The 25,142-nt window shown below is 45.2% G+C and overlaps 1 protein-coding gene across 1 annotated transcript in view; it reads right to left on the bottom strand.

Moving 5' to 3' along the window:
* Positions 1 to 25,142, bottom strand: part of ITGB8 (integrin subunit beta 8) — a 190,466-nt gene that overhangs the window by 55,236 nt on the left and 110,088 nt on the right. The window contains exons 4-6 of the mRNA XM_075315380.1: positions 22,051 to 22,297; positions 11,545 to 11,710; positions 7,794 to 7,952 (exon numbers count right to left, since the gene is read on the bottom strand). Of these exons, the coding sequence (XP_075171495.1) occupies positions 7,794 to 7,952; positions 11,545 to 11,710; positions 22,051 to 22,297 (572 nt within the window). The remainder of the gene's footprint in view (positions 1 to 7,793; positions 7,953 to 11,544; positions 11,711 to 22,050; positions 22,298 to 25,142) is intronic.

The following is a 25,142-nucleotide window of genomic DNA, read 5'->3' as shown; positions in this document are numbered from 1 at the left end:
TTCTTGAAGTGTCTCTAAACCTAATAAGACAGAGGTAAAACTTGGTGCTAGGAGTTACCAGTACACTCAGTTTGGGCAGCGGCTTGCTGTACTTGGCATGGAGCTGCCACAGACACTTGGGCAGAGCATTGAGATTTGCTGTTAGTCGCCTGCTTGCAGTCAGTCAGCAATGTTTAAAGCACCACTACAGCAATTTTTTTTTATTTTACCGCTGGAATGATGCTTCTAATCTAAGTCCCCTGCCCTTTGTCTTATACTCACCCTCTGGCGTCTTCATCTGTCGGTCTTCATAGTTTGATGCTAACATTCGTGATCATCATTTAACCCCTTAACGACCGCCGATACGCCTTTTAACGGCGACAAATTAGGGTACTTCTTCCGATCCGCCGCTTTTTAACGGCGGTCGGAAAAAAGGGTCTAGCGCCCCCCAGAGTCAGAAAATTTCCGGGGTCTCAGCTGCCGCGGGTAGCTGAGACCCTGGAGATCATGATTCTGGCCGGTTTTTCCGGTCCCCGCTCACCTGATGACCGGTATACACCGTATACCGATGATCAGGTTACAGTAAATGACCGCGCCGGTAAAAAATCATTTATCTCCCATCTGGCATGATCAAACATGCCAGATGGGAGATAAATCTTTTTCCCGGTTCCCTCCGGTCCCCTCGGTATCCCCAAAGTGCCCCCCCGACCCCCAACCCCCTCCCGAAAATCCAAGATGGCCGCGCGCACCGGCGAGCACAGCAGCGCGCCGGCCGCATTTCCCCCTTTCCTATGGTTTCTGTCGTATGTGCCATAACACATGCGACAGAAACCTGCTCCCCAGGCCCTGCCGGGTCCCCCCCTATCCCCCCGGTGTTCCCCGGTGTCATACGTACCTGTCGGAGCGCTGATCCCCTGCGGCCCCCTCCTCCGGCTCCTTCACAGCAGACGCCGGTCACATGAGCAGAGCAGCTGACAGCTTCCTGTGTTCAGGACGCTGGCTGCTGCTGCTGCTCGGCACTGTGTGTGCAGCTGTGACCCGGGGAGGGTGGGTGCAGATTCATTGCACCCACTCTCCTCAAATGGAGGGTCCTCACACCTAGAAAATGGGGGATACGTTCCCTGAACGTGTCCCCCATATTCTAGAAGGTCCAGAATCGACGTGGGATGTCCATTTTTTTTTTCTTTTCTTTTCAATAAATTGGTCAATCAGGGAATGTTTTGGGGAGTGTTTTTTCAAATAAATTTTTTTTTGTTGTCAATTTTTTTTTTTATTACTGTCAATTAGTTATGTCGGGTATCTGATAGGCGCCGTGACATAACTAATTGCTGGGCTTGATGCCAGGTGACATTACACATCTGGTATCAACCCCATTTATTACCCCGTTAGCCAACGCACCAGGGCGCGGGATGAGCTGGGGCGAAGCGCCAGAATTGGCGCATCTAATGGATGCGCCACTTCTGGGGCGGCTGCGGCCTGCTATTTTTAGGCTGGGAAGAGTCCAATAACCATGGCTCTTCCCATCCTGAGAATACCAGACCCCAGCTGTCAGCTTCACCTTGGCTGGTGATCTAATTTGGGGGGACCCCACGTTTGTTTTGTTTTTTTTTAATTATTTATTTATAAATAATTAAAAAAAAAAAACAGCTTGGGGAGCCCTCCAAATTGATCACCAGCCAAGGTGAAGCTGTCAGCTGTGGTTTGCAGGCTACAGCTGTCTGCTTTACCCTAGCTGGCTATCAAATATAGGGGGGACCCCACGTCATTTATTTTAATTATTTTTTTTTCTTTTTGGGCTAAATACAAGGCTAGGCACCCTTTAGTGCCACATGAAAGGCACTAAAGGGCGCCAGCTTAGAATATGCAGGGGGGTGGGACGTTATATATGTTTGACATCTATCCATTGTAGCATTTTAGGCTGTGTTCCCACAATCAGGGCTTGCAGCGTTTTAGACGCAGAGTGTTTTCCCTGCGTCCATAACGCTGCGTTGTGCAGTAGAAGCACAGTGGAAGGATTTTTAGAAATCCCGTGCCCACTGTGCTTCTTTTCTCCGCAGCATAAACCGACCTGTGGTGCAGCTTCCCGAGCCTCAGCATGTCAATTTATGCTGCGGAGATGAGTGTTCTCTGCAGGTAGCATAGAGCTCCACAGCAGCCTGAACCCAAATCGTGGGCATGGGCAGCTGCGTTCTCCCGTGGACAACACTCACATCTCTGCAGGAAGGCTGACACTGTGTACTGGACGCCGTGTCGCTGGATCATGGCCACATAGCCTAAAAGAGAGAAATTTGTTGCTACAGCAACATTTTTGTGAAGTACCTATGGATTCAAAATGCTTAGTATACTCCTGAATAAAATCCTTGAGGGGTCCAGTTTCCAAAATGGAGTCACTTGTGGGGGGTTTCTAATGTATAGGTACCCAAGAGGCCCTGCTAATGTGACATGGTGCGCGCAATTTATTTCAACTTTTCCAAAATTCAAATGGTGCTCCTTCCATTCCAAGCCCTCCCATATATCCAAACAGAGGTTTTTGGCCACATATGGGGTATCTCTGCGCTCACAAGAAATTGGATAACAACCTGTGGGGTCCACGTTTTGTTGTTGCCTCTTGAAAAAGTGAGAAATGTGATGCTAAAGAAACATTTTTGTGAAAAAAATGAAAATTTTCAATATGGCAACCTAAGCTTATCAAATTCTGTGAAGTATTCGTGGATTCAAAATGCTCAATATACACCTAGATAAAAGCCTTGAGGTTTCTTGATTCCAGAATGGGGTCACTTGTGGGGGGCCTCCACTGTTTAGGCACTTTAGGGGCTTTCCAAATGCGACATAGCGTCCACTAATTATTCCAGCCAAATGTTCAGTCAAATTGCACTCCTTCCCTTCCAAGACCTGCCGTGTGCCCAAACAGTTGATTTCCACCACATATAAGATATCACCAAACTCAGGAGAAATTGCAGAATATATTTCATGGTGATTTTTTTCCTGTTACCCTTGTGAAAAAAAAAGCTACCTGGTTGAAGTAACAATTTTGTGGTAAAATTTTATTTTTTTATTTTCATGGCTCAACGTTATAAACTTCTGGGAAGCACCTGGGGGTTCAGGGTACTCACCAAACATCTAGATAAATTCCTTGAGAGGCCTAGTTTCCAATATGGGGTCACTTGTGGTGGTTTTTTGCTGTTTACGTACCTTAGGGGTCCTCCAAATGCAACATGGTGCCCGCAATCTTTTTCAGCCAAATTTCCTTTCCAAAATTCAAATATTGCTCCTTTCGTTCCAAGCCCTCCCATTTGTCCAAACAAAGGTTTCAGACCACATGTGAGGTATCACCGCGCTCATAAAAAAGTGGGTAACAAACATTTGGGTCAAATTTTTGGAATTACCTCTTGAAAAAGTGAGAGAATTGATGCTAAAGCAACATTTTTGAGAAAAAAATTACAATTTTCAATATGACAAAGTAACGTTATCAAAATCTGTGAACTGCCTGTGGGTCCAAAATGCTCAGTATACCCCTCGATAGAAGCCTTAAGGGGTCTAGTTTCCAAAATGGGGTCACTTGAGGGGGGTTCCTGCTGTTTAGGTACCTTAGGGGATCTGTAAAAGCAACATGGTGCCCGCAATCTGTTTCAGCCAACTTTGCTTTCCAAAATTCAAATATTGCTCCTTTCATTCCAAGCTCTCCCATTTACCCAAACAAAGGTTTCTGACCACATGTGGGGTATCGGCGCGCTCATAAGAAAGTGGGTAACAAAGTGTGAGGTCCAATTTTTGGTGTTACCTCTTGAAAAAGTAAGAAAATTAGTGCTAAAGTAACATTTTTAGGTAAAATGTTAATTTTTATTTTTTTTCATTCCATATTACTTTAGTTCCTGTGAAGCACCTGAAGGGTTAATAAACTTCTTGAATGTGGTTTTGAGTACCTTGAGGGGTGCAGGTTTTAGAATGGTGTCACTTTTGGGTATTTTCTGTCACCCAGGCCTCTCAAAGTCACATCAAATGGGATGTGGTCCCTAAAAAAATGGTTTTGTAAATTTTGTTGAAAAAATGGGAAATTGCTGATGAACTTTGAACCCTTCTAACTTCCTAACCCCAAAAAATTTTGTTTCAAAAATTGCGCTGATCTAAAGTAGACAAGTGGGAAATGTTATTTATTAACTATTTTGTGTGACATAACTCTCCGGTTTATGGGCATAAAAATTAAAAGTTTGAAACTTGCAAAATTTTTAATTTTTTTGTCAAATTTCAGATTTTTTCACAAATAAAATAAAAAAATATCATCCTAAATTTACCTCTAACATGAAGCCCAATATGTCACGAAAAAACAATCTCAGAATCGCCGGGATCCATTGAAGCGTTCCAGAGTTATAACCTTATAAAGTGACACTGGTCAAAATTGCAAAAAATGGCCTGGGCATTAAGTACAAATCTGGCTTCGTCCTTAAGGGGTTAATAATGCCCATGTTTACCCAGCTCAGGTCCAGGCCATTTTCTCAGTACCTGACCAGGCTCATTTTCAAGTATTTTTGTACACGCAAATTTAAAGATGTGTTTTTAAATCCCTTTTTTAATCTTTTGTTTTGCAGATATTGAGGTGGAGCAGAGTAAGGAAAAAAATGAAGTACCTGTCTATTTTTCATGATTTTTTTTTTATGACTACAAGGGATCACTTAAAAGACCTTTTCAATTGTCTTCGTCTTTCCATAGAAATTATTCTTTATGCATTGACTTTGATCTTGATAATAAAACACAGTGGACCTGCACCAGCAGATGACATGGCTCCCCAAACCATCACTGATTGTGGAAACTTCACACTAGACCTCAGGCAGCTTGGATTGTGGCCTCTCCACTCTTCCTCCAGACTCTGGGACCTTGATTTCCAAATGAAATGCAAAATTTACTTTCATCTGAAAACAACACCTTGGACCACTGAGCAACAGTCCAGTTCTTTTTCTGCTTGGCCCAGGTAAGATGCTTCTGGCATTGTCTATTGGTCATGAGTGGCTTAACACAAGGAATGTGACACTTGTAGCCCATGTCATGGATACGTCTGTGTGTGATTGCTCTTGAAGCACTGACTCCAGCAGCAGTCCACTCCTTGTGAATCTCCCCAAAATTTCTGAATGCCCTTTTCTTAACAATCCTATCAAAGCTGCAGTTATTCCGGTTGCTTGTGCACCTTTTTCTACCACATTTTTTCCTTCCACTGAACTTTCCATTAATATGCTTGGATACAGCACTGTGAATAGCCAGCTTCTTTAGTAATGACCTTTTATGCATACCCTCCTTGTGGAGTGTGTTAATGACTGCCTTCTAGACATCTGTCAAGTCAGCAGTTGTTCCCATGATTGTGTAACCTACTGAACAAGACTAAAGCTGGTGTCACACTAAACGACAGCGACAACGACGTCGCTGTTACGTCACCATTTTCGGTGACGTAACAGCGACCTTGTAAGTCGCTGTTATGATCGCTGCTTAGCTGTCAAACACAGCAGAAGCAGCGATCATAAGGTCGCTGTGCTACATGTTCAGAGAGCAGGGAGCCGCGCTTAGCGCTGGCTCCTTGCTCTCCTGCAGCACACATCGGGTTAATTAACCCGATGTGTGCTGCAGCTACATGTCACAGTTCAGAGAGCAGGGAGCCGCGCTTAGCGCTGGCTCCTTGCTCTCCTGCAGCACACATCGGGTTAATTAACCCGATGTGTGCTGCAGCTACATGTCACAGTGCAGAGAGCAGGGAGCCGCGCGCACTGCTTAGCGCTGGCTCCTTGCTCTCCTTGCTACAGTATACATCGGGTTAATTACCCGATGCATACTGCAGCCACATGTCACAGTGCAGGAGCCGGCGCTGGCAGCAAGAGCGGAGGCTGGTAACCAGCGTAAACATCGGGTAACCAGGGAAAGGTCTTCCCTTGGTTACCCGATGTTTACGCTGGTTACAGCTTACCGCAGCTGCCAGTGCCGGCTCCTGATCGCTTCATTTCGTCGCTCTCTCGCTGTCACACACAGCGATGTGTGTGTCACAGCGGGAGAGTGACGACCAAAAAATGAAGCTGGACATTCAGCAACGACCGGCGACCTCACAGCAGGGGCCAGGTCGTTGCTGGATGTCACACACAGCGACAGCGACGGGACGTCGCTGCAACGTCACAGAAAATGGTGACGTAGCAGCGACGTCGTTGTCGTCGTCGTTATGTGTGACACCAGCTTAAGGGACCATTTTAGACACTTAGGAAGCCTTTACAGGAATTTTGTGGTAATTATTCTAATTTTCTGAGATAATGACCTTTGGGTTTTCATTGGCTGTAAGCCATAATCATCAACACTAACAGAAATATATCTGTGTGTAATGACTCTATATAATATATGCGTTTCTTTTTGGTATTGAATTACTGAAATAAATTAACTTTTTTGATGATATTCTAATTTATTGAGATGCACTTGTATATACCTACACACCTACCCATACATACATATATATATATATATATATATATATATATATATACACATATATATATATATATATATGATATACACTACATGTGATACATGTGTTTGTATGGGAAAATACTAACCTGTATATATTGCGCAAGTTATTGAAATTACACGTTTTGTTCTAAAACATGTTTATCTCCTTTTTGTGTATTGGCAATGGATATGTTGGATATAATTTTTCATGTCTCTATGTCAGCAATGGGGTCCTCCTGGCTCTCCTGCCATAGTGTATCATTCAAATGTCGACAGATAGTTCTCGGTGATGCACCCTGAGCCTGCAGGACAGCTTGAATTTCTTTGGAACTTAGTTGGGGCTGCTTATCCACCATCCAGAAAATCCTGCTTTGCAACCTTTCATCAACTATTCTCTGTTGTCCATATCCAGAGAGATTAGCTACACTGCAATGGGTTGTAAATTTCTTGTTTATGTTGTGCATGGTGCACAAACAAACATCAAGATTTCTGAGATGGACTTGTAACCTTGAGATTCTTGATATTTCAACAATGTTCGTCCTAAAGTCCTCAGACAGTTCTCTTCTCCTCGTTCTGTTCTCCATGCTCAGTGTGGCACACACAGACACACAATGCAAAGACTGAGTTAACTTCTCCTCTTTTTATCTGGATTCAGGTGTGATTTCCATATTGCCCACACCTGGTACTTGTCACAGGTCAGTTTGAATGAGCATCGCATGCTTGAAACAAAGTTGTTTACCCGCAATTTAGAAACGTGCCAACAATTTTGACCAGCCCATTTTTGGGATTTTATGTGAAATTATGGCCAATTTGCCTTTTTTTCTTGTCTTGTTTGAATACACACAAATGAAATAAACATGTGTATAACAAAACAAGCGTAATTGCAATAATTTTCTGGGGCAAATGCCTCATTTTTTTTAAACAATTTCAAGGGTACCAACACTATAAAGAGTCTTTATTGCCTACCTTTGTGGCAATAATGATTTTTAAAAACCACTTAAGATAATATCATGGTGGTAGCAATCGCAATAATTGCAAATTACCATACTTAATTTTATTATAAAATATTTTGAGATGCCTTTATCTTCACTCGTTATTACGCAGGTTGCGTTACGTGTTAGGTACATTTAACAGAAGTTTTCATGACAGGCTGCCAGTGTATACAAAGCTAAACATGTAAGCCAATTAATGTTAAACCTTTTGAGTATGTCAGCCACACGTGCGTACAATTACCTCTTCCTGACAACCTTTCTGATCACTTGAATCACTTGCGCTGGGAACCAAGATTACAATAACGAGCCCTTCTTACCCAGACAGATTATTCCTCTTGTACAGGTCCTTACCATATCTGACGCTCTGGTGTAAACGTTGTCTTTGAGATGACAGCTTCCATCATTCGGGGACACAATCCCGGCTAATTTACTGTCAAGTGCTAAATGAGAAGTTTGATCTGTCATCAATATAATTAAGCGCTTTGCTTCTTTCCGCCAGCCAATTTCTTTCTGAAACATAAAAGAAAACGCGGTAAAAATCAGTTTGCCTTTAATCTAAAAATGAGAAAATAGTGACATAGAAATCACCATTTATATTTACAACGTATCAAATCGGAATGTTGGGAAGATGGGAAAGAAACAGAAGAAAGCTTTTCTTCTAGTCCTGACGCCTGATGCATCACGTCATGCGATCCTGTCCATAGATCTGGATGAAGCAGCGACAGGAGGAGGATACACAGCAGTAACTAGAGCAAAGTTAGGGAGATTCGCTGCTGATCTTGGATAGTAAACCAAGTTTTGGGATAATGAACCTGGCACGCCAAGAAGATTAAGCTGTAAGATAAGCCGCTAAAGGAAAAACATGACAATGAAAATAAACGACAAAAAAAACAAAACAAGAGAAGATATATTATCTGTTATTACATTTCATATTTTCTGCTGCCAAAATAAACAGGTTACCATATTCTCTAAACAAGAGTAATAGGAAAGAAAGTACTTTAGATATTAACAGTGTCTTGAAAAAGTATTCATATCCCATCAACTTTTCCACTTTTTTTCATGTTAAACCAAGAAACCCAAATGTATTTTATTGGGATGTGACATATAAACACCAAGTAATGGAGTAATTATGACGTGTAGAGGAAATGATACATGATTTTCTAGTCAATGGGATTTAGGTCTGGCCTTTGACCAGGCCATTCACATACATGACTATGTTTTAATCAAAACCATGCACTGTAGCTCTTGAGTATTTTAAGGGTCGTTGTCCTCCTGGAAAGTGAATCTACACCCCAGTCTTAAGTCTTGTGCAGCCTCTAACAGGTTTTCCTCTAGATTGCCCAGTATTTAGCTCCATCCATCTTCCCACCAAGTCTGATCAGCTTCCCTGTCTCTGCTGATGAAATGCCTTCCCACAGCATGATGCTGCCACAACCATGTGTGACGGTGGGGATGGTGTTTTCAGGGTGATATGAATTGCTAGTTTTGTGCCACACATAGCATTTTGCATTTAGCCCAAAAAGTTCCACTTTGATCTCATATGACCAGAGTACCTTCTTCAACATTCCAGCTGTGTCCTCTACATGACATATAGAAGAAGGTACTCTGGTCAGATGAAACTAAAGTAGATTTTTTTCAGCTAAATGCAAAGCACTATCTGTGGTGGAAAATTAACACTGCTCATCACCCCAAAAACACCATCCCCACCGTCAAACATAGTGGTGGCAATATCATGCTGTGGGGACGCTTTTTTCAGCAGGGACAGAGAAGCTGGTTAGAGTTTATGGGAAGATGGATGGAGCTAAATGCAGGACAATCCTGAAGGAAAACCTGTTAGAGGATGTAAAAGCCTTAAGACAGTGGCCTAGGATGATGTTCCAGCAGGACAATGACCTTGAACATTCTGCTAGAGCTACAATTGATGGTTTACACCAGAAGCATATTCATGTGGTGAATGGTCCAGTCAAAGGCCAGACCCTAGTAGAGACATATCCTAAAAGACTTGCAGCAGTTATTGCAGAAAAAGATGGTCCTACAAAGTATTGACTTATCAATACAAGATTCATTAAGCACATAAATAGTTCAATAATGTCGAGGGTCTCCTCAAAATGAGAAGAACCCCTCCATTTTTTCTGGTATAAACCACTCAGAAGAACAAACAGCAACAAAATATGGGGTAGAACAAAAACCAGAAAAATAATCCAAACTTATTAATGAAAATATCAAAAATATTTATTAAGACATAAAAATGACATAAATGGCAAGACTATTATATAAATTAGAGGTCAGGGAGGAGTAAAAAGTAAAACACTCCTGAAGGCGGGAGCAGGATAAACACTAGGTAATTGTATGTCGCTTATTGGCCACAAGTAAAGCAATGACCGAATAGCAATTAGCCTATCTGTGTAAATGGTTTCCACCCCATCAACAATGTATAGATGGGAGAGTATAGTGTAGAATTATAGTGCCCATGCAAAACCTCAGTATCAGAGGTTGTCCCTACATCACCAGGTTAAAGTGGGCCAAACAAGTGGAGCTTACCTATATTGGAAACCCCCACACGTAATCCAACGCGCGTTTCGCCACCAGCGCTTTCTCAAGGAATGAATCTCTCAATAATTTGTCACACGTGTGTGTTCTGTGTGCTATCCGTGATAGCACACGGAGATCAGGAACTTTTTACTCACCTCTCTCTGGCGTTGCTGTCCCCAGTGCTCATGTCTCCGGCAATGAGCATAATGAGCGGCCCCTGAAGCAAGTGACAGCAGCGCCAAAGACAGAAGCACTGGAGACAGGTGAGTATAGAAAATCATTTTATATCAAAGACACGTGTTTTCTCTGGTATGTGTAACATGGATCAGACCACTGTGTGGTCCCTGTGACATCATTGCTGCCGGAGAAAAACGGACTTGAGAAATCACCGCACACGGTCCATGAGAAATCACTGATGTGTACGCAGACCTATTGATTATAATGGGTCTGCGTATGTCCGTGATTTCAGTACGTATAAAAACGGCGACATACTACCAGAATCCCTGATGTGTGAAGGGGCCTAAACCAGATACCTGGGACCTCAAAACGTCTTATTGATAGGGGATGCCGGTGATAATGCATTTTCCTGCTATCCACCTGAGCAATGGCATCATTTTCCAATAATAATGAATGAACGAAAAAAGTCTTCAGCTCACCTGCTGCCCGGACTGCTCAGCCTTGCGGGTGCCAGGATCCCACGGTCTATCCTGACCGGTAGCAGAGATGTGGGAAGGAGAGGGAGAGGGAGTGATCCAGCACAATTCCTCCTTGGTTTAAAACATTTAGGATCTTTATTGAAACTTCTTTAAAAACATGGTGAAGACCGAAAATAAACTTGCATAGTAAAGGCGCAATTCATGAGGGCTTTACGCGTTTCGGACTGAAAATAAAACCAACTAGTCCTTAGTCATAAGGACTAGTTGGTTTTATTTTCAGTCCGAAACGCGTAAAGCCCTCATGAATTGCGCCTTTACTATGCAAGTTTATTTTCGGTCTTCACCATGTTTTTAAAGAAGTTTCAATAAAGATCCTAAATGTTTTAAACCAAGGAGGAATTGTGCTGGATCACTCCCTCTCCCTCTCCTTCCCACACATCATTTTCCAATAGAGTTTAACAACGAGATTTGCAGAATGGCATGGCCCCATACTACAATATACTACAGTTCTACAAACCATCTCCTACCTGCTGTAGTGATGACGTTGCACTGGGCCTACTAGTCAGAAGAGGTGCTGGGGATGCAGACCGGTAGTAGGAGGTTCACAGGGCTGTGGTTCAGTGGCCACTGGATTAGGGTCCATCAAATCTGTTTCTTCAGCTTGATTTTTCACCATTTATGAGTTGTCTGGCTTTGGGACTTATTCATACTACTACAGGCCAACTATCCACATGAATATCGGCATTCCACATCACCAGATGGCAGGTTTTACGTTTCACCATAACATAATCCTTTCAAATCCCAATTTCAGTATACAGTCAAAATAAGAAAGCTGGAGGCCTGGCATTGAGTGTCTCCTACCCGATGCTATTATAGGAATAGATATTACATAATACTCAGTAACACATACTCACATGGCAAACTGCTGCCTGCAGCATAGCATCAAACGCACCTTCTGGGTCATCGATATTCCCGGAGATTTTCTGCTTACTAACAATCTGCTTGAATTGTGTGATATTGTTTGTTAAGGAGAGCACATGAATGAACCCATGGGGCGGCATGCAGTTCTTGTTATAGGCACTGGAAAGAAAGAACGGTCACACAGTTACTACACAAGACCAGCTGCGACTACGAGGCTGTGACACAGCGCTCCCAATGAGGCATGTCAATAAAGACAAAATATTCACTGGTGAGCTAAGAAGAGAATGGGATGGAATAATCCTTTAAGAAAAACAAATGGTTTGTGGCTCATTTCCCAGGACACACTTTATGGGGAACTCTATTTAACAGGAGTCTGTCAGCTATTTTTTGCTATGGAATCTGAGAGCAGCATAACGTAGGGGCAGAGACCCTGATTCCAGTGCTGTATCACTTACTGGGCTCCTCGGTGCAGTTTTGATAGAAATTCTATCTTCTCTCAGATTGCTGAGCTGTATATAAAACCCACCCTCACTTATGATTGGTGGGTGGGGGCGGGGTTACAGATTAGCTTGACTTCCTGGCACGCAACACCTAGTTTTGCAGTGATAATTTCATGCTGATAAAACGCTGATTGTATTGAAACTACAGCAAATTGCTGAGCAAGTGACACCTTCCTAATACATTGCAGCAATCAGGCTCTCTGCCCCTACATCCTGCGGCTCTCATAGCACATAGCAAAAACCCTCTGACAAATTCCTTTTAAATTTAAGGGAACCTGTCAGGTGCAATATGCACCCAGAACCACGAGCAGTTTTGGGTGCATGTTGCTAATCCCTGCCTAACTGTCCCTGTATACACTAGCATAAACAAAGATATCTTTAGAAAAATAATTCGCAAAAAATAAGTCGCAAAAGGTGTTATTTCCCCTGGCTAGTCGGCCCCCTTAGTATGTTAGTACGCCCCTATTAGTGTACGAACATGCTAATGAACGTGCAGCATCAGAGCATGGTCGCTCTCCCCTCTCTGCTGCCATCACATTTGAGTCCTGAATTTCGGCTTAGTGCGCATGATCCCAGATTTTCGGTCTTGCGCACTACATGGGTTTGAAGCCAGGACGCGTACAACCAGGCTTCATCGTGTGCATGACTGAAAGTCCGGGATCATGTGCACTGAGCCGAAACCCAGGACTCGGACATGATGGCAGCAGAGAGGGGAGAGCGACCATCCTCTAACGCCGCACATTCATTAGCATGTTAGCACGCTCACAGGGGTGTGTTACATGTAAGGGGGCCGACTAGCCAAGAGAAGTAACGCCTCATTAGCATATCATATGGGATCTTTAGAACTACTTTTTCTATAGATCCCTTTATGTATGCTACTATAGGCTGTGATGGTTAGGCAGGGATTAGCAATATGCACCCAGAACCACTTGTGGTTCTCACTGCATATTGCACCTGACAGGTTCCCTTTAATCCATTCAGAATAAAATCCCATTGCGCTCGAACCAGTGTCAGTGAATAAGGCAGTGTGGATCTGCGACTTTTTCCACAGCTCAAATCAGACTGAAGAAGTCCCAGCATGCTGCGATTGCACTTGTCTATCAGACACGACTCGTCAATGCAAATCAATGGGTGCGATGAAAAAACGGACGCCACAAGCATGTCCGTGTGGCATCGGTGTGGCATCCGATTTTTATGGATACATCACCATTCTGTAGCACAGAACACTGTAAATGGCTGTAGAATAATAATTTATGAGAAAAAAAACGCATGTCATATGGGTGGCATACGGATGCTAGGTGAGAAAAAAAAAAATCACATGCTCACATAGCACTCGCATGGTATACAGAATAATAAATGGATTTCACTCACCCCACTTTTCTAAATGAGCATGGGACTGATTTATTATATACCAGTGTGAGCGTTACCCTAAAACTTTACTCATTAAAAAAAAAAAAAAAAAAAAAACTAGTGATGCTGATTGACTGATACCCCTGTATATTACATCCTGGGTCCCCGCTGGTCCCTGTTTTTTCTTGACACACAGGAAACGACCACTTAGTAAATCACGAGTGACTATTTTATGATTATCTAGAGGGACCAAGAAGTAGAGACCGCTGGAAAGTCAGAAAGCTTCAGAATCACAGCTACTGGGATCAGAGCTGCGAGCAGATCAGAGATATTTAAAAAAAAAAAAATATATATATATACACATCTTATGGACAAACGCTTTATTAGATATGTGTGAAAAATGTAGGGTTAAAGGATGATAAAATACATCAAAGATCACAAGGATCCTAGAAGATGGTTTTGATGCCGGTGCATATATGGTGCATCTGGCTACTATCATTCATTGTGATACTACACCGTGTTGGTTTGTAGTGGTTTACCGCAGGGACATATAGATTTACATAGGAGCTTTATACACAAAACGACAGATTTTAAATTAAGCCAAGGCCGAGTTCACATGTCCAGTACTCATCCAGTAAAACAGATCCAGTTTCAACCCATTTTGCAAACACAACTTTATTGTCCATTTTTAAATAAACGATTTCTGCTGGATCCGGTTTTTTTTTTAACATTAGAGCCTATGGGAAACGGATCCGTTAACCCCTTCACCCACAGACAATTTTCCGTTTTTTGTTTTTTTCCGCTCCCCTTCTTCTCAGAGCTGTAACTTTTTTATTTCTCCGTCAATCTTGCTATATCAGGGCTTGTTTTTTTGCGGAACGAGTTGTACTTTTAAATGAAACCATAAGTTTTACCATATAGTGTACTGGAAAACAGGAAAAAAATTCCAAGTGCGGAAAGGAAAAACTGCAAAAAAGAGAATTTTGTTACTTACCGTAAATTCTTTTTCTTATAGTTCCGCCATGGGAGACCCAGACCATGGGTGTATAGCTACTGCCTCCGAAGGACACACAAAGTACTACACTCAAAACGTGTAGCTCCTCCCTCCTAGCATATGCACCCCCTGGTAGCCAGTCCTAGCCAGTTTAGTGCAAAAGCTGAAGGAGGACATCCACCCACAAGAAGAGACAGAGTAAAACCCGGAATAACCGGAACCTCTGTCTACAACAACAACAGCCGGTGAAGACACACGGAACAAGAAACCTGCCAACAGGCAATAGGGAGGGTGCTGGGTCTCCAATGACGGAACTATAAGAAAAAGAATTTACGGTAAGTAACAAAATTCTCTTTTTCTTTAACGTTCCTATGGGAGACCCAGACCATGGGACATTCTAAAGCAGTCCATGGGTGGGAATAAACAGACAAACTGAGAAGCAGGCGAAACCTAACTTCACAAATGGGCGACAGACGCCTGAAAGATGCGTCTGCCCAAGCCCGCGTCTGCCAAAGCATGAGCATGCCTTGGGTAGTGCTTCGAAAAAGTATGCAGACTAATCCGAGTGGCAGTCTGACAGACCTGCTGAGCCGTAGCCTGGTGCCTGAAAGCCCAAAAGGCACCGACAGCTCTGATCAAGTGTGCCCTGATCCCCGGCGGGGAAGGCACTTGAGTACACTTGTAGGCATCGGAAATGGCCGACCTAAGCCAACGAACCAGGGTCGGCTTAGATGCCGAGAGACCGCTACGCTGACTAGTGGTCAGCACCAGAGAGAGGTGCACCGCCTAATAACGGCGGTGCGAGACACATAGATCCGGAGCGCCTGCACCAGATCCAGGATATGCAACGCTTTTTCAAAGCGATGAACAGGAGCCGGACAAAAGGAAGGCAGGAAAAATGCCCCGGATAAGGTGGAAGCAGCAACCACCTTAGGGAGAAAGTCCGGAGTCGGACGGAGACCACCTTGTCTTGATGACAAAAAAACAAAAAAGGGGGTGACTCCGAAGAGAGTGCAGCCAAAACTCCCTGGCGGGAAATTATGGCCACTAGAAAGACTACTTTCTGTGAAAGATGAAACAAAGAAACCTCCCTAAGAGGCTCAAAGGGGGGTTTCCGGAAACCGTGAGGACCGGATTAAGGTCCCAGGGCTGCATAGGCCGCCGGTAAGGCGGAATGATGTGAGATGCGCCCTCGAAGGAGCGCACCGGAGCCAGCCGGACGATACGCCGCTGGCACACACTGACAGAGCCGAGACCTGTCCCTTAATGAGGGATAGTCCTAGCTGTAGACCGGACTGTGGAAGGGACAGGAGGGTCGGCAAGGCCAAAAAGGCGAAAGGACACTTTGGAGCTCGAGTCATAGTGGAGATGACTTCAGGAGGGATACCAGAAGTCGTCAAGATCCAGGACTCAAGAGCCACGCCGTCAATCTGAGAGTCCAGAATTCTGGCGGAAAAAACGGACCTTTTGAGAGAAGGTCTGGACGGTCCGGAAGATGCCATGGCAACACAACGGACAGATGGAGCAGGTCAGGGTACCAAGCCTGCCTGGGTCAGTCTGGAGTATGAGAATGACCCGACGGCCCTCTTTACTGATCTTGCGCAGGACTCTGGACAAGAGCTAGAGGGTAAAACACGTAAAAGAGACGAAGCTGGGACCAAACATGAACCAGTGCATCTGCCGCAAAACCTGAGGATCGTGGACCACGGTTGGACAGCTGAAATAGTCTGTCTCGCAGTTTTCACGTCTAGGATGTGGGCTGCGGATACGGTGGACTAGGAGTCCCTCGTCCACTGAAGAATGCGTTGAGCCGCCAACATTGCCAAGCGGCTGAGTGTCCCGCCCTGGAAGTTGATGTAGGAAAACGCTGTCACGTTGTCTGACTGGACTCGAATGTGCCTAGCCGCCAACAGATGGTGAAAGGCTTAGAGAGCTAGAAATACAGCTCTGATTTCCAGCACATTGATCCAGAGGGCTGATTCGGACAGAGTCCAAGCGCCCTGCGCTCCACGGTGGAGATATACTGCTCCCAAGGCGGATAGACTAGCATCCTGGTGAGGATCACCCGGGACGGGGCCAGGAAGGAGCGTCCCTGAGACAGAGTGGCCGAAGCCACCACTGAAACGAGCCCCTGGTCAGTGGTGAAGCCACCACCCCGTGGAAGGAGGAAGTTCGCTTGTACAGCGGAAAAAATCCAGTCTCAGAGGACGCGGGAGAAACTGGGCAAGGAATCGCTTCCATTGACGCCACCATCTGACCAGCACCTGTATTCGGTGCCTGATAGAACGACGTCGACCGCCAGCGGAGGGACTACTGTTCGACTAAGGGCAGCTTCACAAGTGCCGACAGAGTCTCGAATTGCGTCCCTGGGAACCTCTGGTTCGAAGTCAGAGTGGACTTGGACAGAATGACAAGCCACCCGAATTGGTTAGAGTGGCAAGAGTGAGCGAAGCACTCTGCTAAGAATCTGCACTGGATGAAGCCCTGACAAGAAGACCGTCCAGGGCAAAAGATCACTGCCAATCCCTAGAGGTGCAGGACCCTAATCACAGCTGCCCTAATGAGAATACTCGAGGGGCCGTGGCTAACCCCAAGGGAAGAGCCACGAATTGGACCACTCCGATTGCAAAACGTAGCCAACGCTGGTGTGAAACTGCGATTGACACCTGCAGATAGGCATCTCTGATGCCGATGGCTGCTAGGGAATCTCCTTGGGTTATTGATTGATCCGGTGAAAAACACACGGAACAAGACCGAGACTCCATGTGAAAACGCCACACCTGACCATGCTTGAAAAGCTAAAGATCCAGGTCGGAAAGCACCGCCCTCTTCGGGGACTAGGAATAGATTTAAGCAGAAATCTCAGAACCGTTCCCAGTCGGGAACCGGTACAATTACTCCATTGGCCTGCAAGAATGCCACGGCCTGTGAGAAGGCGGCGGCCTTGGAGCCGGGGGGAGTTGACAGAAAAAATCTGTTTGGCGGGTGGATAGAATTCCATCCTGTAGCCATGGGAGGTATAATCCCGCACCCACTGAACGGAGACGTGTTAAAACCATACGTCGCCAAGTGGGAGAGCCTGCCACCGACCAAGGACGTTGTTGGCGTGGCTAGATAGCTCGGAGGAAGCTGACTCAGTGGCAGCATCTCCTGCGGTCTTCTGAAGACGCAGCTTCGAGCGCCATTTGGGTCTATGAACCTTGGCCGAGCTAGTGGACGAGGCCGAGGGCTTAGAGAACGATCAGATGGAGGAACGAAACAACCGAAACCTCAACTGATTCCTGCCCTGGACAGGTTCCCTGGTTTAGGTTTGTGGCATGGAAGAACTCTTCCCGCCAAGAGCTTCCTTAATTTCATCCAGTTGGTTCCGAAGAGACTGGTCCCAACAAAAGGGAGCCCAGCAAGGAACTTCTATAGAAGCATCTGCCTTCCATTTCCGAAGCCACAGGATCCTGCGGATAGCGAGGAAAGTAGCCGAGGCCACCGCAGTGCGGTGTCCAGCATGGCAGACATGGCATAGGATGAAAAGACTGAAGTCTGGAAGTTCAGGCAACCATTTCGGGCATAGAGTCCCTGTGAGGGAATGCATCTCCTCCAGAGAAGCAGAGAAGGCTACAAAAAGACCGCACTGCTGTAAAGCTGAGGAGAACGAAGCTCCTGCCGCCCCCATACAGATTTGGCCAGAAGGACAACCTGGCGGACCGCAAAAACCTTAAGTGAGGAGCCATCAGCCACTGACATAACGGTCCGGGCTGAGCCACCTGTGGTGAATGAGCCCACTTCTTGACCACCACTGGTGGAAAGGGAAAAAACAGTCCTCAGAATCACGCTTCATGGGAAGCGACTGTCAGAGCGGACCCTGGGCTTGATCACGGTGGCCTGAAAACTGGAGTGGTTAAGGAACACACATTGTGTTCTCCTAGGCAAGGTAACTCCGGCGGATTGAGGTCCACTACAAAATTAATGTACCGTGGGATCCTTATAGAGGTGCCGTCAGCCACTGATACAACTATCCGGGCTGAAAGTCTAGACACCGGAGGGACCACCCTTGGCGAATGAGCTCACTCCTTGACTACCTCTGATGGGAGGGGGAAACAGTCATCAGAACCCCGCTTTGGGGTCTGACAAGACAGGCTGTGGGCTTGGACACAGTGGGCTGAAAACTGGAGTGGTTAAGGAACACACTCCTTGTCCTGTTTAAGGTATACTGATGCCCTTCTGCCAGCGGGGAATACTCCCCTGATACAGGCGGATGGAGGTCCAGTACAAGTATAATGGACGCAATCCAATCATTAGCATCTGCGTCACCTACGGACAGATCAGTGGTACATGAAGTAGCGTCCGAGCCCCTGGTAGAGACATCCTCCTCGTCCAGTGAGTCAGCTCGTAATCAGAGCTGCGGGACGGGGAGGACAGGGGACCCTGCGTCTCCATGTCAGGAGGACGGGGTCTGAGCCAGAAGGAGAGTCCTCTGTGAGCTTTGCTGAGTGAGCTGTAGCAGAAAACGCCCTGAAGCTCCTGCCGCCCAGAAGGGGGCTGCATGCTCAGCAGATTCCGGGACAGCCGACCCCTGGAAATAGCGGATTCTAGCCAAACCAGGGGTCAGCCACCGAAGCCGGAGCAGCTGGAGGGACCACTAATGAGCCTCCAGGCTGAGGGGCCACTGTGTTTATGAGCTCGGTACAACCGTACGAGACTACATGCAGTGCATAATAAAAACAGCCTTGCAGCCTTGCTCTGATGTGAGACATGCTGCAGAGGTGGGGGATCTGTCCTAGAATGGCCCCCAGCATAAATAAACAGATAAAATAAGCAGCTGCACAAAGCGGAGGTTGTGGCTGCCAGATCGTTTAAACATTTCTGTGCCCTCCAGTCCCTCAGCCCAGGCCCCCACTTGTCACAATGTGGAATCTCTGTGCCTATGCAGGCACAGAGAACGCTGAGAAAATGGCGACCGGAGCGAGGAGAGGGGGCGGGGCCTACTCTGAGAGCGGCAAATGAGGTAGCCAGGGGAGGGAATCCTTCCTCAGTGAGGAGTGTCCCTTCCCTGTGCTGCACAGCCGCTGGGCGGAGCCACACTGTCCCTCTGCATGACTGACATGCAGAGGCAGTGGAAACCGAAACTAGGCCTCAGGCGAAGCCGGGGCCTAGATTTAAACATGCGGCCGGCGTGCAGGCACCATCGGCGCGGTTCTCCAGTGAAAACTGGAGAACCGGCCGGAAATGTTAACACAAACATAAAACACACTCTCCCCAATAAATAAAGTATAAAGGACCCCTGGAAAGACCACTTTCTGTGGTAATAACGTCTCATATACTTAGCTTGTGAGACGCAGGTTGCCAGGTCCCTGAGGGATGAGTGCTCCGTCCAGCAGGATCCTGAAAAAGGGCTGCGGATGGAGACCGGTCTCCTGCAAAGCAGTGAGAACCGTGTTGGCTCCCACTTCAAGCCAGAGCCCCAGGGGATGGTGAAGGAGCGCGGCAGGAGAAGGCTCCAGCCTTGGAAAATCAACCTTAACAGCACCGCCGACACAGTGGGGTGAGAAGGGACATGCCGGGAGTCCAGCTGGACCCGCTTTTCTTCCAAATCTTTGATCCAAAAGGAAAAATTAAAAATCAAAATCAGAGAATGCATGTGTGTGTGACCTCCTGAAACACAAAGCATTGAACTGGCTAGGACTGGCTAGCAGTGGGTGTATATGCTAGGAGGGAGGAGCTACACGTTTTGAGTGTAGTACTTTGTGTGTCCTCCGGAGGCAGTAGCTATACACCCATGGTCTGGGTCTCCCATAGGAACGTTAAAGAAAAACAAGTTTTTGGGATATTTTATTCACCATGTTCAATATATGATAAAACTGATGTGTGGGTGTGATGTCTCAGGTCGGTGCGAGTTTGTAGACACGAAATATGTATAGGTTTACTTTTATCTAAGGGGTTAAAAAAAAAAATTCACAAGTTTGTCCAAAAAAAAAGTGACGCACTTCTTGCGCCATTTCCTGAAACTTGTAGCGTTCTCATTTTTCGGGATCTATGGCTCAGTGATGGTTTATTTTTTGCATCTCGAGCTGACAGTTTTAATGGTGCAATTTTTGCGAAGATGCTACATTTTGATCGCCTGTTATTGCATTTTGCGCAAAATTTGCGGCGACCAAAAAAATTAATTTTGGTGTTTGGAATTTTTTTACCGCTATGCCGTTTACTGATCAGATTCATTTTAATTAATTAATTTTATATTTTGATAGATCGGGCATTTCTGAACGCGGCGATACCAAATATATGTTTATTTTTTTAACCCTTTAATTTCCAATGGACCAAATAGGGGGTGATTTGAACTTTTAGGTTTTTTTATTTTTTTTAAAACTTTTAGCTTTTTTTTTTATTTTACTAGGTTCCCTAGGGCACTCTAACGATCAGCTGTCTGATCACTCTTTTATTTCTCCAGATCACAGCTACACAGCTGAAATCTGGAGAAAAGCTGCTTTAAGCCTGTTTTACACGGGACGACCGATCGTGCGATTTCACGATCAATCGTACCCGCCTCCGTCGTTTGTGCGTCACGGGAAATTGATTGCCCGTGGCGCACAAACTCGTTAACCCCTTGTCACACGTACTTACCTCCCGTGCGACGTCGCTGTGGGCGGCGAACATCCACTTCCTGAAGTGGGAGGGATGTTCGGCGTCACAGCGACGTCACGCGGCGGCCGGCCAATAGAAGCAGAGGGGCGGAGATGAGCGGGATGTAAACTTCCCGCCCACCTCCTTCCTTCCTAATAGCCGATGGGAGCCGCGGGACACAGGTAAGCGATGTTCATCGTTCCCGTGGTGTCACACGGAGCGACGTGTGCTGCCACGGAAACGATGAACAAGCGGCACCATGTTTCATAAACGATTTTATGAAACCTAGCGACAAGTACACGACTCACGATTTGTGAGAGATACTGCGTCGCTAGGGGGTGTCACACAGGCCGACGTCGCAAGCGACGCTGGATGTGCATCACAAAAACGTGACCCCGACGATCTATCGCACGATAGATCGTCTCGTGTAAAGCACCCTTTACTCTCACACATTGCCCTCTGCCAGCAGTGAGAGAAAGTGACTCAAGATAGCTACAGGAGTCACCACATGACCCTGTGCTACCATGGCAACCACCGGAAATCACGTGACTTTGATGGGGGTGGGTAAGTTATCCTTAAGGTGGCACACTGTTACATCTTGCTGTAACAATTAACTCCAATAGGCGCAGGTGGAACGTGGTTCCACTCGCGCCTGGCAGGCACACATGTCAGCTGTTGAAGTCACCTGACATGTCAGCGGATCGCCACGGACTGCCCACGGCAGCCTGTGGGGATTAACCTCACACGATGATCCATGATGTACCCAGTACGTCATGTGTCATGAAGAGATTAATTAGCCATCCGTTTTTCCGCTTATTGGATCAGTTTCAAATGGAAGATAAATAGCAATCAGTTAATGGATCCGTTTTCCATCGACTCCAATGTTAAAAAAAAATGCAGCTGAATTCAGTTCTTTATAGATGGACCAAAAGCTGTCTGCACAACTTTTTTGCCAACATATTGCTGCTGGATCCGTTGTAATGGATTATTACTGGACATGTGAACCCAGCCTCAGCCTAAACCTGAACGTCCTCACTCACCTGCACTGATTCTTTAATCTCTCGGGATGAACGCTAATATATGGTGATACAGGTTTATCCACAAAGGATCCGAATCCAAACCTGACGTCATGAGAGAAGTCTGCCATTTTCTGGGACAGGTCAGATCCAATGGCATTAAGTTTTTCGATACTTGTAATCATTGAAGCAGAGACATCGACCAGATAATAAAGGTCCAGAGGATACTTTTCCAGACGTTGCATTCTAAGCAAGAAGTTGACAGAAGCCCCTGGCGAAAGACAAAACAGTAAAACTTAGACATAATACAAAGCGTGGAATAACACCCACATAATTATTCGGCCTGTGATTATAATCCAGTAGCAGATACTGTTTTTCCTATATGCCAACAGACAAAGAAAGTCATTTTTAGGACATTCAGGAAGCCCTCAGCCAATCATGTTTCAGTAATTTTTTTTTTTTTTCCTGACTGATACAATTCACTCTCTCCATGGATTATGTGTCAGTAAAATGGCAAAGCAAACTACGGTATACAGTAAAGCAGTCGGAGTCGGAGCTCATTTTGGTGGAGTCGAAGTCGGTATAAAATGCACTGACTCCGACTAAAATATATAATAAATTGGGGACAGTAGTGCAATGCAGAATGTGCCGAATATTTTACTAAATAATAACATTTAGTATAATGCTTATATTTAAGTGAAAAATGTATTGTAGTACAATGTGAACATTAGACATTTAATTATTTTTATGATACAATAATCAAGATATTTAGATAGAACATAAAATCTATTTATTGGAATACAACTTTAGAACACAAAAAACGAATAAATTGTAAATATAAAAACAAAAAAACAAAAAAAATATTAAATTGTAAATATGTAATACAATATGTAATATACAGTAGATTGCATATATATCATGTGTGTGTGTATATATATATATATATATATATATATACACATACATACACACACACACACACACACACGATATATATGCAATCTACTGTATATTACATAGTGTATTACATATTTACAACTTTATTACAGTTTGTGTTCTAAAGTTGTATCCAATAAATATATTTTATGTTCTATACAAATATCTTGATTATTGTATCATAAAAATTATTAAATGTCTGATGTTCACATACACATGTTCATGTATTACAATACACTTTTCACCTAACTATAAGCAATATATGTAGGAGTTGGAGTCGGAGTCGGTGCAAGAGAAATTGAGGAATCGGAGTCGAAGGTTTGGTTTACCGACTCCACAGCCCTGCAGCAAAGTCTGAAAATTAGAGGGGTCTACATGTCTGTTTTGCTTGAATAATCCATTAATTAAGAGTATTAAAAGATCTTTTCTTAGAGCTGTCTGCTATTCCTCTCTTCATGCTCAAAATGTATGCACAACCATCCCCATAGCCAATAAGGTGTGTATATAGTTTATGCTTTTAGCCCTGCATGACCAGTGTGAGAGAATGAGGGGGCATGACTAGTGATGAGCGAGCACTAACATTCTCGGATGCTCAGTACTCAGAACGACTAGTGATGAGTGAGCACTACCATGCTCGGGTGCTCAGAACTCATAACAACTAGTGATGAGTGAGCACTACCATGATCGGAACCTATAACGACTAGTGATGAGCGAACACTACCATGCTCGGGTGCTCAGTACTCATAACGGCTAGTGATGAGCGAACACTACCATGCTCGGGTGCTCAGTACTCATAACAGCTAGTGATGAGCAAGAACTACCATGCTCGAGTGCTTGGTACTCATGACAAGTAGTGATAAGTGAGTTCTACCATGCTCAGATGCTCGGTATTCGTAACGACTAGTGATGAGTGAGCACTACTATGCTCAAGTGTTCGTTACTCGTAACGAGTAGTGATGAGCAAGCACTACTATGCTTGAGTGCTTGGTACTCGTAACGACTATTGATGAGCAAGCACTACTATGCTTGAGTGATTGGTACTCGTAATGACTTGTGATGAGCAAGCACTACCATGCTCGGGTGCTCCGTACTCATAACTAGTGATGAGCGAGCACTACCATGCTCGGGGGCTCATTACTCTTGACAAGTAGTGATAAGTTAGCTCTACCATGCTCAGATGCTCGGTACTCGTAACGATTAGTGATGAGTGAGCACTACTATGCTCAAATGTTCGTTACTTGTAACGACTAGTGATGAGCAAGCACTACTATGCTTGAGTGCTTGGTACTCGTAACGACTGTTGATGAGCGAGCACTACTATGCTCCGGTTCTTGGCATTCATAATGAGTAGTGATGAGAGACAACTACCTTGGTCGGGTGTTTGGTACTCGTAATGAGCAGTTCAATGCTCGAATGGGCACGACTCGAGTACCGAGTACAGTGGAAGTCAATGGGAGACTTGAGCATTTTTCTGGAAGATCTTTCAGAAAAATGCTTGAGTTCCCGATTGACTTCCATTATACTCGGAGTCGAGCCCATCCAATAGTAAATCTGGAAAATTAAAGGGGTTCTTCACTTTGAATAATCCCTAATAATTCGAAGGATTCCTTCACAATAAATTGATTTTGTGGGACCCAAACTGATGTCATTTGTGGAGATATACAGCATGCATTTAATTTCCCTGCAGCGCCCCCCACAAGAGAAGTGAAACATTAGAAGATGAATATGTAATGCACAACAGAACAGGTCATCCAGAGCAAGAGATTGGGATTCTGAAAAGAGGGTTTCCCGCTACTAAAGGCCGCTTTACACACTGTGATATCGGTACCGATATCGCCAGCGTTCGTACCCGCCCCCATCGGTTGTGCGACACGGGCCAATCGCTGCCCGTGTCGCACAACATCGCCTGGACCCGTCACACGGACTTACCTTCCCTGCGACGTCGCTGTGACCGGCGAACCGCCTTCTTTCTAAGGGGGCGGTTCGTTCAGCGTCACAGCAAAGTCACAGCAGCGTCACTGAACCGCCGCCCAATAGAAGCGGAGGGGCGGAGATGAGCGGGACGTAACATCCCACCCACCTCCTTCCTTCCGCATTGTGGCCAGGACGCAGGTAAGGAGAGGTTCCTCGTTCCTGCAGTGTCACACGGAGCGATGTGTGCTGCCGCAGGAACGAGGAAC

The sequence above is a fragment of the Anomaloglossus baeobatrachus genome, chromosome 6 (genome assembly GCF_048569485.1).
Source record: "Anomaloglossus baeobatrachus isolate aAnoBae1 chromosome 6, aAnoBae1.hap1, whole genome shotgun sequence".
Lineage (NCBI taxonomy): Eukaryota > Metazoa > Chordata > Amphibia > Anura > Aromobatidae > Anomaloglossus > Anomaloglossus baeobatrachus.
Note: the sequence above shows the minus strand (reverse complement) of the source record. Positions and strands in the feature narration are given on the sequence as shown.